General features: G+C 40.2%; 1 protein-coding gene across 1 annotated transcript in view; it reads left to right on the plus strand.

Moving 5' to 3' along the window:
* SLC36A4 (solute carrier family 36 member 4) overlaps positions 1–15,859 on the plus strand; it is a gene marked incomplete at its 5' end in the record, with an annotated part of 109,621 nt that overhangs the window by 36,906 nt on the left and 56,856 nt on the right. Inside the window, 2 exons of the mRNA XM_082490775.1 lie at positions 7,461–7,630; positions 14,048–14,217. Of these exons, the coding sequence (XP_082346901.1) occupies positions 7,461–7,630; positions 14,048–14,217 (340 nt within the window). The remainder of the gene's footprint in view (positions 1–7,460; positions 7,631–14,047; positions 14,218–15,859) is intronic.

A 15,859-nucleotide genomic window follows, 5' to 3' on the forward strand; every position in this document is an offset into this window, starting at 1 on the left:
ATAGGCTACAGGTCCAAATGCACGGGGGGGTGGAATAAAACTAAAGAGTGTGGCTGGAACTGTCTGATTAATTAGGAACGTAATTTTCTACTATCTTTTGCCAGATAAAATTGCATACTAATGTACAGGACAGCAAAATAGCACTTCAAAGATTTTGACAGGACAAATATTTTAAAATAGTGACAGAACTAAGGTGCTGCTTTTTAGTTTCCAGTTTGCATTGTGAGGAGGTATTTTAGATTTCATTCACGAAGGAAGTCAGATAGGACACAATAGCACACAACCTTGTGTAGCTCCTTTTAAATTTCAGAGCAAGCTAAAGATTAAATAAATGTCATAAAGGAGTGATAAATAAGCTCTTAAGCATGAAAAAGTAAAAAGGAAAAGGAAAGAAAAACTCTGGAGAAGACACCAGGTTCAGGTGGCAAGTTGGGTAGGATTTATATAATTCCTTCAAGCATTGTTAAATCATGGCCATCAGAATTGGGCATAGATAGTTGGTTTTTTTTTGTGGATATGAGTAATTCTTTTTCCTGGTGAAACAGGTAGGAAGCTGGTTTGCTGGAATCTGAGAAGATTGGGTTTGGGAGTGAATGGGATTGCTCAGCAGATTTCCGAAGGTAGCGTTCTGTAATGAGAAATTGGCTTCTGTATTTTTTTATTTTGTATAAACCCTTTACTATAAAAATTGATGTACAGTCACCATTTGGCTTGCATTTTTCCTTGAGTAAAGTAGCCACCCTTTTATTTGCAGACATAAGGGATCTGTTGAGGAAAATTAGATTGTTTATTGCACTTGTTGCACAATAGTTGCATTATGTATCTTTCTCAAGAGAGCAAAAAAAAGTAAATGTATCTGGAAGTGATACATGTTAAAAATGTATCTGAAAGTGATGGAATAAAAGCTTGTTGCTCAAAATATTGCATAAGACTTTCTGTACAGTGAAAGGGGAGATGGAAAAGAACAGGCAAGTAAAACATAGCAATGTAATAATGACATATGTGGTGATCATTATTTTACTTGGAGAAACCATGCTCGAGATCTTCATCTGCAGACAGTTCCCCCATACGCTGTAGGATTGTAGGTCCACCTTTTAGTGAATATGTGAATTCTTTGGTACCTTCTGCAGACAAGAAGGAATGGGCCAGGCCTGGGCTGCATTGCTTTACTGAGGGTTCAGTCTTCTGTCTTTGGGGGTTGGGTAGTAGAATTTATGTTTGCATACCTTGAATACCTTTGATACCAGATTCCTCAGCTTTTTTTGCTTTGAATGAATAGAGCTTTATTTTGTTGCAGCAGGACGTGAGTATAGATGGATTTCCCCCCCCCCCCCAAGTAAATGTATATATATATATTGGTTTTAATTTTCCAAAATTCTTGAGTTGTCTGTACCTTAAATTAGTTAAAACATCTGTGTAGCTGTCTCTTCTACCTGAAATAATTATTTAAAGAAATGTAAGGGATGGAGGATTCATTCCTTCTTGCCATTTTAGTGGTATTTCCTGAAAAAGGGAAAGAAGACGATATATATATGTACTTAAACATTAAACGTGTCTGCTATTAAGTTATCCGTTACAAGATTAGTTTTTAGTGGCCGTGACAATTTAATCACAGTTTATCTGATTATCTGCAGGCTGAATTCTCTTGTGGGTTTTTTGGTCCAGTCGTATAAAATGTACAGTAGAGATTTCTGATTAGAATTAGACGGTTCCCTGCAGCTGAAGTTGTAGAAAGACTGAGCGTAGCAGGATATTCAAGGCAAGGAGTGAGCAGACAGTGGTATTATTGAGGGATGTTTATACCTACTGCATGCAGCTCGAAATGAAGGGGGAGATACTTTGCATAATGGATGATGGTAGATTAGCCAGGTTATGCCCAAGATTTGAATATACTTCTTTGCCGGTAAATTATGGGTACTTTTGAGTTTATTTTGTGGATGAAGGGAAGACGGATTGTGCTTGTTTTGTAACTTAAGAAACCAAAGGTTGATAGTTAGTGAAGGAGTCGAGTATTACGTTTCAAGGAAGATAATAGTAGCGACATGTGCCAGTATCTCAAAAAAGATAGGAAGATCTCTGTGAAGCAGGTGACCCAGAAAAACATGGAGAATTTATTCAATTGAGGAGGGAGACAAATGATGGAAGAAATTATGAAATGAGTCAGTTTTGTCTAAAATATCTGATTTCATATGTGTTTAGGGCTATGAGAGGGGATTAGTGTGAACTGGGGGAGAAAGAACATGAAGGAAGCAGAGCGTGGAAATCAGAAGCAAGGAAAAGACCCATTAAAAAAAGAGTTTTTTTTAAAAAAAAGTCTTTGAAACTCTGAAACTTAACTCATTGCATAGATCTCATTGTTTTCTCACCTCCAGCATTCTGCCCCCAGTGACCTTGCTTGGGAGAGAAGACTGTTCCCCCGTGTTTTCCCTGACCATAGTATTTCCCATCACTGGGTTGTGCAGTGGGTATATATGTGTGATAGGTTATAGGTCTGAAAAGGTGGGAGGTATTGGACTAGATAATGTTGTAGCAGAAATGTTTTTTTTTTTTTTTTTTTTTTCAACAAGTGTAGAGCAGCATCGAAGCCTTAGTGTGAGCTGTTGAATTGATGCAATGACAGATGCAATGACGATGCTCCCTCACATGACAGTCCTCAGCTTCTACTGCTACATGGCATTACTCTGTTCGACTCTGAGGACTCTCTTAGAAACCTCCTGAAGCTCAACTCTCTGCCCATTCCTCCAGCTTGTCGAGGTCCCTCTGAACTGAGGCTCCACTCTCCTGTGTATCAACTACTATTTCCAACCAAATGTCATCCACCAGTGTGCAAAGGGTATATTCTGTTCCATCATCTGGGTCATGAGGTTATTGTTCATCATCACCCATGCTGTCAACATTGCATGGGCAACTTAAGTAACAAATGTCCAGTTGGACTCATCACCCTCTGAGCCCTCCAGTCCAGACTGTTTTTCATCCAACTTGTAATCCTGCCACCCAGTCCCTGTCTCTCTAATTTAGTTCTGAAGATGCTGTGAGATCCTGCATAGATCGCCTTGCTCAGGTGACGTAAATGACATCCACTGGTCTCCCTTTGTCCGTAGAGCAAATCCTTCCATCAGAAAGGGCAATGAGATTGACTAAGTGTGATTTATCCTCGATAAATCCATGTTGACTTGGCAGTTTGTCCAGAGCAGTCTTTGTGCAGATGAGGCTACCGTTGCCCTCAGGAGTGAGCACCTCATAGTCCCAGTAGCCTCAGACCTGGATGGTGTCTTCCCGCAGCAGTTTGTCTTGGTCCAATCCTCTGACCTGCTGAGGTGGCTGCTAAAGCTGATGCAGGGGACCTTGTCCTGCAGCAAGTCACCACCTGTGTTGTGCCAGATCCAGCAGTCTCGCACAATCTTGAGCAATGTTTCTGGGCTCCCTGTGCACCCCCTCCCACAGCAATGTCTGCGCCAGCTGCTTTGGTTGCTGGAGCTCCCTGGGGGTCAAGTCTGTAGGAAGCCGGACCTGAGTCCCTTCACTGCCTCACAATGTTTCTTGCTCAGCAGGAAAACTCCTGTGCTGTCTTTTGGCTTCCCAACTGCTACTTCCTTATCTCCCAAATGCCGGGTGCTGTGTGCTCCTTCCTCCTGCTCTGCTTTCTGGATAGGGACTAGAAGCTGTTCTGCATTTGACGTAAAGGGTTATGTATGTGCAAAATGTCATACTGATAATGGTCATTTATTAAAACCTGGTGCAGTCATGTGAACATCTCTTTTCTTTTAATGTCTGTCTTTCAGAATGGCTGTAGCCGGTATTTGTCATACATATGTAATGGTTCGCTATTTGAATTGAAGATGTAGCCGAAAAGTAGGAAGTTCCTTTCTCTTCTGCATTTTTATGAATAGCCTGGAGGGCTTTTTTTTTTTTTGTCTGAAAGGTATCATAATGAACAGTTCTGTAGTCTTTGACTTGAGCTCACCATGACTGTGAAACCACAGGATTTTTTTTTCCCCCGTTAATAGTCCTCCTACAGATTGCTTTTGCTGCCCTTCAGAGGGGCAGGCAGTCTCTAGGATCCCTTTCCTGCCACACCTCACGGTGGAAGAACTTGTTTGTCTAGTTCACTGCCCTCCTTCTTCCAGGAATGTACAAAATGAATGCCGGAGACTCTGGAAATCAAATCTCTGGGCCAGTGAACTTATTAAAAGACTGCTGATATCTGTAAGCTGGGCAAGCAATCGCCATTAAAGCTCTGCAGAGATAATGTGGCTCGGAATAAGATCTTACTGTAACTATTTATGATTGTTAAGATTTCCAGAAGTGATAGAACACGGCAAAACTTATGCAGAAAATATATTCCATTTATAATCACCAGAGAATTAGCAGATACACACTGATGAGCATTTTTATTAATGGCCCAGGCCCAAATGCTGTCTGTTTGTAAGGAGTCAAGAACGGGAAAACTCAGATGAAGGGAAAAATTGCCTGTAATGTGCATCCTTCAAATTTCTTAATAAGGAGGTATGTTGAAATAATCTAATTGCAACTGAGGACAAAAGAATTTGAAGTGCCGTCTGTCCTACCTGGCAGTTTTTGATGCGAAATCTAAAAAGATGACTTGATAGATACTGTATGGACACAGAAGCTTTTTAACGCATTTAAAGGAACAAATATATTTTGTTGCTGTGGGAGTAAAGTAATACTTCTAGCTACAATCCTCCTTTTGTATTTTTTCTGCTACTCAGCACTGTAATTTAAAAGTTGATTTAAGTTTTGAAACCCTTCCTGGTTTAGATTTTGCATTTTCCACCAGATGAAGTTACAGTGCAAGCTCAGGCTGCTTTCTGGAGGAAACCCAGCAGCAGTGGAGGCTCTGAATTACATAAAGATGATCCTCAGTTAAGATGTAGAATGTCCTTTAATTGAAGAGGAACGAAAATTTTTAAATGCCTCCAAATGCGCATCTTATTAGAGATCTCTTTATTCTCAAGTATAAAATGACTTCTTCAGGATTTTTAGTGTAGGAGAAGTACAACATCGTGGGATGGGTCAACTGTGGTGATAGTCAACAATAGGTCAGGAAGTGAGTATCAGTGCGTGACCAGGAGGAAAGGAATGATTGCCCTATAGAAAATAATATGTCAGCAATTCAAATATACCAGTTTGTTTGTTAATCAGTGGAGGAAATCTGCTTTTTTCATAACTTCCATTGGTTACATTGAAAACAGTAAGTAGTCAGTCATTTAAAAAGCAATTTTGTACGATGGACAGTAGTTTTTCCAGGGCAGCCCTGTTGCACTGAGACTGTTTTGTCTGTGTTAGATTTGACGTAAGTGTTAACCAGAGACTACAAGCTTGTTTCATTACAGTGACATACTGTTAATCAACTATAACCTGCCTGTCTACTGAAAGATAAGCTGAACTGCGGTCTTTATTCCACTCACTATATTGACTAGCTCTTCGTTACTGGTCTTCATTACGGAACCTTAGACATTTTGCTTATATTCTTGGTCCAATTTTGTTTAATATATTCATTAATGACCTGGATGAGGGGACAGAGTGTATCCTCAGCAAGTTTGCTGATGATACCAAACTGGGTGGGGTGGCTGACACCCCAGAGGGCCGTGCTGCCATCCAGCGTGACCTGGACAGACTGGAGAGCTGGGCAGAGAAGAACCTAATGAGGTTCAACAAAACCAAGTGCAAGGTCCTGCACCTGGGGAGGAAGAATGCTAGGCACCAGTACAGGTTAGGGGCGGACCTGCTGCGAAGCAGCTTGGAGGAGAAGGATCTGGGGGTTGTGGTAGACAGTAAATTATCCATGGCCCAGCAATGTGCCCTTGTCGCCAAAAAGGCCAATGGAATCCTGGGCTGCATAGGGAAGAGTGTGGCCAGTAGGTCGAGGGAGGTCATTCTCCCCCTCTACTCTGCACTGGTGAGGCCACAACTGGAATACTGTGTCCAGTTTTGGGCTCCCCAGTTCAAGAGGGACAGGGAACTGCTGGAGCGAGTCCAGCGAAGAGCAACTAAGATGATGAAGGGCTTGGAGCATCTTCCTTACGAGGAAAGGCTGAGAGAGCTGGGACTCTTTATCCTGGAGAAGAGAAGGCTGAGGGGAGACCTTATTATGGCGTACAAGTATCTAAAGGGTGGGTTGAAGGAGGATGGAGCCAGGCTCTTTTCAATGGTTCCCAGTGACAGGATGAGGGGCAATGGGCACAAGTTGGAACACAGGAAGTTCCGTTCAAATACACGGAAATACTTCTTTACGGTGAGGGTGACAGAGCACTGGCACAGGCTGCCCAGGGAGGGTGTGGAGTCCCCTTCCCTGGAGATTTTCAAGACCCACCTGGATGCAGTCCTGAGTAATGTGCTCCAGGCAATCCTGCTTTAGCAGGGGAGTTGGACTAGATGATCTCTAGAGGTCCCTTCCAACTCTGATGATTCTGTGATTCTGTGATTCTGTGATTCTGTGATATGTAGGCATACAAATATATAAAACACCTAACATACGATAAATCCCATATTGAGTATCTGAGATGAGCGTATGGTTCTTCTAGAGTCGTAGGGAAAGTACGCTCGTCTGGGAGCGTCCACGAACCTTCAGTTTCTGTCTTAACAGATCCTCTTATGTCTTCATTATGCTGATGAAATTCAGGGTGGGAAGAGCAGCGTGTGAGCTTGTTACTTGGATTTCCTGCCTTGCCTGGAAATTTGGTGTTGGTGGCTGAAAACTTAAGTTGGAACTCACGAAGTATGTTTTTCTTTGCACTGTATAGTACACGTAAAAGGCAGTCTCTCCGGCAAACCGCACCCAGTAATGGTTATAATGCCCGTGTCTTCACTCTGAAGTGACGGCAAACCCAACGAGGTCACTTGTCTGTAGTTCAGGCTCAAAACACCTACACTACGTTTAGGAAAAGCGGTGCTTGGTGTGCCGGGCCCTATGTCTGTCAGCAGAATGAAAAAGGGCGCAGGTCTGTATTCTGGTCATCAGGGACTCCAACTTCCCTCTGCCTGGGGAGAGCTGAGGCTGAGCACGAGCTTGTGTGTCAACCATGCGCGTGGTAGGTTTGTCCATGATGAACACTGACAACGCAGACATACCTAATAAGAATAGGACAATTACCCTTGGATTCTGAACAATTCTGTTACAAAATATTCATATTACGCATATTGCCTATGTATTTTCATCTGGGCACCATAATTTTCTCTTGTCAGTTTTTCTAACCTATAAATATTGCTTTATGTTTCTGCACTGATGGTGTTTTCCAACCAAGATAGATGCTTTTCAGTAATTGAACTTTTCTATTGGGTGCATAAAACATTGTGATCTTTTGGGCTGTACATTATTGTAGAGTAATCTTATTTATTAATAAAATCCAACTAAATTTTGGAAATTGGCTTGGAAAGGAGAGAGAAAAGTAGTTTTACTGTGAGGATATAAATGTAATTGATTCTCCCTCTGTTTCCAGGTACTTCCATTGGAAAACAGAATGAAGGACACCACGCGTTTCCCGCAGGCACTGAACATCGGCATGGGAATAGTCATGACCTTGTACATCTCACTAGCCACTCTGGGCTATCTGCGCTTTGGGGATGACATCAAAGGCAGCATAACTTTAAACCTGCCACAAGATAAATGGTGAGTGCGTATGTGATTCAAACCCAGGAACCTAGATGGCAAAAACGTTGCAAAGGTGGTTCCCTGCCTCAGTGCTCTCCTGCGTATAACTGATAGGTCCTCAAATTCTTTTAAAAGTATACTGTATATACTACCTCGGTGCCTTCTACACTGGAGCTGGGATCCTAGCCAGCAATTTCTTGCATATTAAAAGGAATTTTATATGGAAGCAGATCAATGATCTTTGTAGTGAAGTACTCCATCTCTAGCAGGAGCTAGTTCCGGGCATACTGAAGGAGGAAATATGCAGTTTGCAACCAGCTATATTGCAGTTCTGAAACCAGCTAGTATTACCTTGGATAGCCTGGTAGTATAATGGCCTTTTTCAGTGACATCACTGAGTTTAGCAGGTAAACAGCTGGAAGAGCAGACATCAAAGCTGAATAGATTTGTAGTTCAGATGCAAGTCCATTGATAATATATAATAATGACTTCCTATCAGGAAGATGAAGCTTATGCTTGCCAGTGTCTCAGGGATGTTAAAATTTTGATTTAGCTTTCTTTTTAATGCTCTAAGGACTCCACATGTCATGTGCTGAAGAAGTGCTGAAGACTATTTCAACTGGTGCACTGTTAGTTTTGTATGTATCTATGGATGGACATATACTGTAACTATTAATTTAAATATAACTCTTAATTTAATACCTTTATGTCTGATGGGCCTAGAATTCGGTATGTTAGCAGTGCACAAGTCTAAAAGCTGAAAAATATTTTAATGTTTTCATTCTGATGAAGTAATGTCTTACATGTTATATGCGTACATCTACTTGGTTTTTGGTGTCTGCTGTGGTAGCGTATTGAAGTAGTGAAATCTCAAATTATGTGAAACAAGCTGCTTTGCTGAACTGAATGCTGACTTTTTTTTTCTTCTTTGAAAAAGGGTACACATTAAACACATTTAAAGAGTGTTCTTAATTTTCAAGTGTTACTGTTTCACTCTTTTTTTCCATTTTCATTCCTTGGAGTCAGTATGAGCTACACATTTTTAATACTCTTCAGAAGTTTTGTTTCATTGCCTGACTGATTCCAATGATAAATACATGAATGATAGTAAAATATGTCCTGAAGGATGAATGTTTTTTTTTTTTGGTTGCTAGACTTTTCATGTGTCTGTTGTTGCTTTTTTGCTTGTTTTTGATTTTGTACTGCTATTATAAAAACTGAGATTTGGGCCTCAATTTTTTGCCCATTTTGGTGTTTTGTTTTTTTTTTTTTCCTATGATTCTGTTTTTTGAGGCATATTGCTCATGATACATGTTCAATTGTGTCCTTTCATTGGACATACAGTAAAAAAAAGGGCAAGTCTTCAGACATTACTGCATCCATTCTGTCTATATGATGCATCTGAAAGGGAAAATACTTCTGTTTGTAATACTACATGGTATTGCTCATTGTTGATATGACTAGTGAAAAGTTTGTTTTAAATGGTGGATCTAGGTTTATTCGTGCCTCAAGATGAGTGTTCTTGAAAGAGGAGGAGAGAGAGGAATGTGGAATATAAGGTAAAGTTGCACACTCTGTTGCTTCTTGCTGCGCTCATGCAAGCAACAGGATGAACTTTATACTGCTGTAACATTCTGCAGCCCTGCTGTCGAACAGGGCTGTTCAAATAAGAGTTTTCAAATAGCTAATAGCTCTTGGCTACAGTGCAGATGTGATGATAATATGATATTTATCTTGATGGCTTTACAGACCTAATGCAAAGCAAGATAATAAAAGAGATGGAAACTGGTGTTCTGTATAGTGGAGAATTGCCATTGTGAGTTTAATAACGTTAGAGCTGCTCAGGGCACAGGGCACATATGTAGAGAGAAGAAAGCCATCTGTTTTCGTCTTACCTTGGATAGTACCCCAGAGCACCGAAGAAAATTAGAAGGAGAAGCAGCTCAGCGGTACGCCCATGGGTTGTGATGTACGGTGCTATTGCTGTGCAGTGCTGTGGGTCTGCCCGAGACGGTACTGGTGAGCAAATGTGTGCAATTAACTGTGCTAGCAAAACAAATTTGCGGTGACCCATGTGACAGTATTTTGTTATTTGGTCCTCGCATAAAAAGCCAGTAAGTGGCCAGATTGAACTAGAGAACCGCAAGAAGCGGATGAGTTTTTATAAGAAAGCGGTCATGCGAAAGAGCCTGGAATGCAGCTAAGCAGTGAGACTTGGTTTATGGGTTTAATTCCGGCTGGACAATCCCTGTCTTCAAAATACGCCTTTCCTGTTAAAGAAAATTAAAAATCTGCTGCTTTCTGAGTTTTATTTGATGTTCTCACAGGTGAATTGACCAGAAAGCATATATAGGTCCTAGACCAGTTAAGTCCTTAAGTTTAATTTAAATAGAGGACTGCTCATATTATAAAAACATTCTGTTAGATCAGAGCTTTTGGAGAAGAGATTTGTTGCAGATCTGTTTTAGAACGTACTTTGGAGCACAAATTGTTTGGTCAGCATGATACATTAATTAGAATATGTTGAAAATTGACTATGAAAAGAGTAGTTTTCAGCTTTTTTTTTTTGCTGATCTTTAACTACAGCTTCTTTCTAGAATCAAGGAATTCTATTTTCTAGCATTAAATGACTGAAAGGACACACAGGCACAGAATATAGTTTACCTGACTTATTTGTGATCACGAGGTGCCTCCTGAGCGAAGCCCTGAGGGGCCCTGTTTGCCTAAACCAGCAAATATTTATAGTCAAAAAGTGCTTAGAGTTGGAAGGGACCTTAAACATCATCTAGTTCCAACCCCCCTGCCACGTGGGCAGGGACACCTCCCAGTAGACCAGATTGCTCAAAGCCCCATCCAAACTGGTCTTGAACACGTCCAGGGATGGGGCATCCACAGCTTCCCTGGGCAACCTGTGCCAATGTCTCACCACCCTGGAAATTATTGTTGTGTGACCATCAGTTTGAACCAAGTCCTGTGGCATCTGCAAATGTAGATTATGGGAAATTGTGTTTTAGTAGTTTACTAGTGTCCTGGGCTGGGGTCTCATAGAATCATAGAATCGTTTGGATTAGAAGGGACCTTTAAAGGTCATCTACTCCAGCCCTCATGCTGTGGGCAGGGACATCTTTCACTAGACCAGGTCCAACCTGACCTTGAACGCTTTCAGTGATGGGGCACCCAGAGCTTCTCTGGGCAGCCTGTTCGTGTCTCACCACCGTCATCATAAAAAATTCCTTCTTTGTCCTTGGCTGCAGTCTCATCTTCTTGAAGCTGAAGGTTCTTTCCACCATCTATTCTTCTTTAAGTCTTTGCGCAACAATTCCCTTACTGTAAATCCCAAAAAGTAACTACCATACAAATATTATAGCGTGTTAAAGTTCAACAAGATGTTATGTGGTACTAGTTCAAGTGGAAGCTTAGCATGATCAATGCTAAGTCTAGCTGCATGGATACACACATGTTTTGTTACACTAGTTTCCAATTTTTTTCCCTTAAAAGAGATACAACAAAATCTAAAATGTAGAATAGAAGAGAGGCAGACTTTTGTTAACTTCTTTTATTTAGCACGTATGAATGATTTAGAATTTTTTTAAAAGGTAGCCTAAGGAGTCATATTTGTCTGATTGGAATATAGTATTAAATTACGTGTAAAATCACTTCAATAATATAAAAATTGTTTCCTAATTTGAAAAATCTGAATCCCTGTAAAGCTAGAAAAATAGTTAGTCTAATGGAAATGCTTACTTTGAAGAACTGTGTATTTAAAGCTTTGAATCCTGTTTTTGAATATCTTTTAAAAATTATTTTTCTAAAGGCTTGGGGTGATCTGAAGCCTGAGGATTACAGGCTGATTTTGGGTAGCTGGTATTCGTCTGCTCAAAACCACGCCAGTGCAACAAACCCATTACTTACTGTGTGTTTGACACTTTCTTCAAAACGTTGAAGGAAGGATGATGGAGGCATCCTGTTGTGGTGGAAAAGAGCTGAGCCGTATGGATGCAAATTTTGCCATGCTGTGCCATTTGGCCACAGGACATGGAGCCAAAGGCCACCCTGGCTGGATTTTATTTACTGATAACAGATAGAGGCTACGATACTCAAAGGGAGTACACTTCGAGTGACCCTGCCAGGCTTCGAGAGATGCAGAGACAAAGGTCTAATTTGTTTTTTCCCCACTCTTGCTGCTGTTTTTTCTTTTCTTACTGTTGCAAGTTGCCTTTGCTTTCTGGTTGCAGTTGAACCTCTTTTAGATGACTGAAGCAAAAAAGGGTATTGAGTGCTTTGGTCTGCTTGGCCTCATCTTCTGTTATCACAGGTTGTTTATGGGAAATATCTCCTCTCTCATTTGTGAACACACGTGACCCCGTGGCAAATGAACCAAAACTTTACCCAAAAGCTTTGATTGTGTTCTTAGTTGCATTCTTAGAAAGAAAATCATACGAAGACACTCGTAAGTTGTATGAGTTGGCTGTGAGCACACCTATGACAAATGCTTGTAGTTTATGCAGCATGCATCAAAAATGCATCTAAACATAAAGCTGTTGGTGGCATGGATAATTCTTTGTCATTTGTTTGTTCAGTCACAAGTAGCAGTGGTAAGAGTGTCCACACTTAAATTTTTTTGGAAGATTTACTCTAGTTTTTTGAGAACTTAATGAAAATTCTCAAACTAATTCTCAAACTAATTTCTCCGAGACCCTTTCTTGCAATAGATCTGCAGACATTTTGTTTACAGAAAGCCGGAGATGTACGAAAAACTTTAGACAGATCACGAAGGAAAAAACAATAATGCTACAACGGATTTGACTGCGTAAAGAGAAGTGAGATAAAAGCATAAGCATGATATCTGAAAAACCTTAACTATCTTGGGGGAAAAAAAAGGTATTTGTTATCTAAAATTTGGCAAGACAGTGCCAATATATGGGTTCTTTTCCAACAGACAGAAGGAAGCAATATGCACGAGTCCATACAGAATTATATAGAATTTAGGCTACCAACCCACTCAGGCATTTTTTTTTTAAATATTTTCCTTATTTTATACCTGAGACTCACAGCCACTTTGATTATATTTCTTACTGAGGTATAGTTTATATGAGGGTAGATGTGAACTTTTTTCCCTGGATTTTTTTTTTAATTTGTTTTCACCTTTGATATGACACTTTTTTTTTCTGATAAATACTAATATTTTCCTTTACTCACAGGGGAGCATTTTCTGGTCCTGCGCAGATCTGAAAAAAAAAAAAAAAAAAACTACCATAAAAATGAAAGCTGAATGATCTGAAGTCAATTAATAATTCTGAAATACTAAAGAGTATTTTTAACCAATTTTAGGCAGAAAGAAGTTAAATGTATCTGAGTTTTATATCGTTTTAAAGGAACTGTGCACTATGTGGTATTTTCTGAACGTTTTTATCTATAATTTGATGACACGCGGGGTGGAATAACACCAGAATGCAAAGAGACTAATGAGAATAGAAATTCTTCCCTCTTCTTAAAATGTAGCTTGTGCCTTTTGCCTGTCTGTGTAGAGATAATTTTGCTTTTTATGTAACTGAATTCTCAGAGCGGTGCAAGACAGCAGCTTGTCTTTGTCTGGCACAGAATTTAAAACCATCCTAAAGTAACTTTTCAACAAAATAGAGTCTCTTAAAAAAAAAAAAAAATAAATCTTGATCCCTAAAATGTTTGTCTAGTTACAGCAGCTCTAGTCCTGTATGTTAGGAAAGACATTCCTGCCTCAGAATGAACTCTTTTCTACACGTGCATACATTCTTTTTCCAATTTTTAAGTAACGTATCCTCCCAATCCGCCACTGGCCTAAGATTGGCACAATTTGGAGCTGTAAAGCTTGGTACTCCTTTGTGTTGCTGTAAAACCTATGAAATACTCCGACATTTTGAAGAGGAGAGTGTGGACAGCAAGCAAATTTGGTTATGAATATTTTCTAGCCATAGAAGGTGCTCCTTCCAACGTTAATAAATGAAATTTCCTGAGATGCCCTTTCCCGGTGTGAAAAATCTTTTTAGAAATGCTTTGTGAATATGCAGAAATCTGGAGGATGTTGGCATTGGTCTTTAAAATGGCCAGTGTTTACTGCCACCGTGAAAGGTTTGTCGATGTACAGATTCCATTTGATGTGAATTTGGAATTTTCTTTTCCTAAATAGTTGCCTGTTGTTTAACCTGTTTTTCTTTAAGTTTAATAATTTATGATTGCACCATATTGATTTTTTTATTTTTGGTCCATATTTTAGTAGTATGTTTATCTTCTGCATTTTCATAGGCATTTATAACAAGCAAGCGGATAATATTATCTTCTTGTTTGCTGGGAGAAAAATATATTTTTATATATATATATAGCCTTAGCGCCATTAGCAAACTAATTTTTTATGAAGAATTTGCAACTTACATGAATGTGTGTAAATGTTTTCAACAGGTTGTATCAGTCTGTAAAAATCCTGTACTCCTTTGGGATTTTTGTGACCTATTCGATTCAGTACTACGTCCCTGCAGAGATCCTCATTCCAGCTGTCACCTCCAAAGTGGAGCAGAAGTGGAAGTTACTCTGTGAGCTTGTGGCGAGAGCACTATTAGTCTGCTCAACCTGTAAGTATGCGCAGAGCATCCATAGAGAACCTGGTTATTCCGTGGCGTTGGGGCCTGCTTATTTAAATACGCGCTTTTCTTATTTATTTTTCCCGAGGCTAGCAAACCTGAAATTTTGTTTCAATGACTCAGTATGTTTTGACTTTCATGAATAAGTGAATCTAACTTTGTATTTGTATTTTAAGCACGCTTTTCTTGTAGGTGTGACCGATTATTTGACAACCATATCTTTTGCCAATAATACTTTAAAGCTGCCGACTTGAAAATGCTTCTCTTAGAATAACTAAGTTTTTAAGTCATAGACACACATAGCTGTTTCATGTCAGCGTTTCTCTGTGTGATCTGCCGTACAGGCTGCTCGTGGAGAAATCCTTTTTCTGTTGTGTCAGTCTGAGGATTAAGCCTAAGGTGTGCTGCTCCGTGTCCATAAAATCGCACTGGCAAACACGGGTGCCTGGTCAGAGCGCTCACGGAGGGCCACTTATTTCAGGTGATAATGCTCCAAAGTAGTTTTGTATCTCTGCCCTCACTGCCTGTTACTCCTAGTGGTTTTCTCGCTTGTCCCCCACTCTTGCCATCCCTCCTCCTGTGTCCCTGCTTTCCTCAGAGCTAGTCTAGGTATCACGGACACCAGTAGTAGTCAGCAGTGCTCATTGAATGGTGAGCATGGTCTCGTCTGGGAATCAATATTCCTGAAGATCATGAACTGAGGAGGAAGTTCAGTTTTGTCTTTACAACCCCAATTTAAAGTGCTGAATAATGTAGGAAGCTTTTCTCAAAGATGTTACAGACAATTAGGACAAGGGGTAATGGATTCAAGCTGGAACACAAGAGGTTCCACTTAAATTTGAGAAGAAACTTCTTCTCAGTGAGGGTGACAGAGCACTGGAACAGGCTGCCCAGGGAGGTTGTGGAGTCTCCTTCTCTGGAGACATTCAAAACTCGCCTGGACGCCTTCCTGTGCAACCTCATCTAGGTGTTCCTGCTCCGACAGGGGGATTGGACTAGATGATCTTTTGAGGTCCCTTCCAATCCCTAGCATACTGTGAATTGTTTCTAGGACAGAGTCGGCCTCTTGACTCCACCATTTGTACTGAAACGAGCTGTTTACCTTAAAAAGAATGAAAACTGCCAAACAAGCAAAAAGTCCCAAACCTTATTTTTAGGGGGAAAATATTGATGAAAAAGCAGAGTTTAGTTTTTCTTGGCTCTGTTCTCTTGGTGAATACTGACCAGTGGCCAGGATGTTGGGTGGCAGTTTAATTGTCTGTTGACAAAGAGAACTTGAACATCCAGTGAGACCTTCTTAAGGTCAAGCCTGTTGGGAGAATCAGTTAAATGTTGGTGCAATTTAATTGCCGCAGCAATTAAAGCAAAGGGAAATACCATTGCTCTAGTAACTTGCTGCTCTGAAAATACATCTGCTGTGTGAAATGAAAAAAAAAAGCTTTTCAGCTTGCTTGAATAATGAAGTGCCGATCTCCTGAAGCACCATATAGCCTGTGTTCTGCTTGTAGTGTTCACGGTGCATAGCAAACCTCTTGGGATTTTAAGATTGAGGATAGATGAATAGCTCTTGTAATACCTGAAAAACATCTACACCAAAATGCTTCGAGCTCCAAAATGCTTTTTGGTGTCTCTC

This window comes from Vanellus vanellus, assembly GCF_965231255.1.
Source record: "Vanellus vanellus genome assembly, chromosome: 1".
Lineage (NCBI taxonomy): Eukaryota > Metazoa > Chordata > Aves > Charadriiformes > Charadriidae > Vanellus > Vanellus vanellus.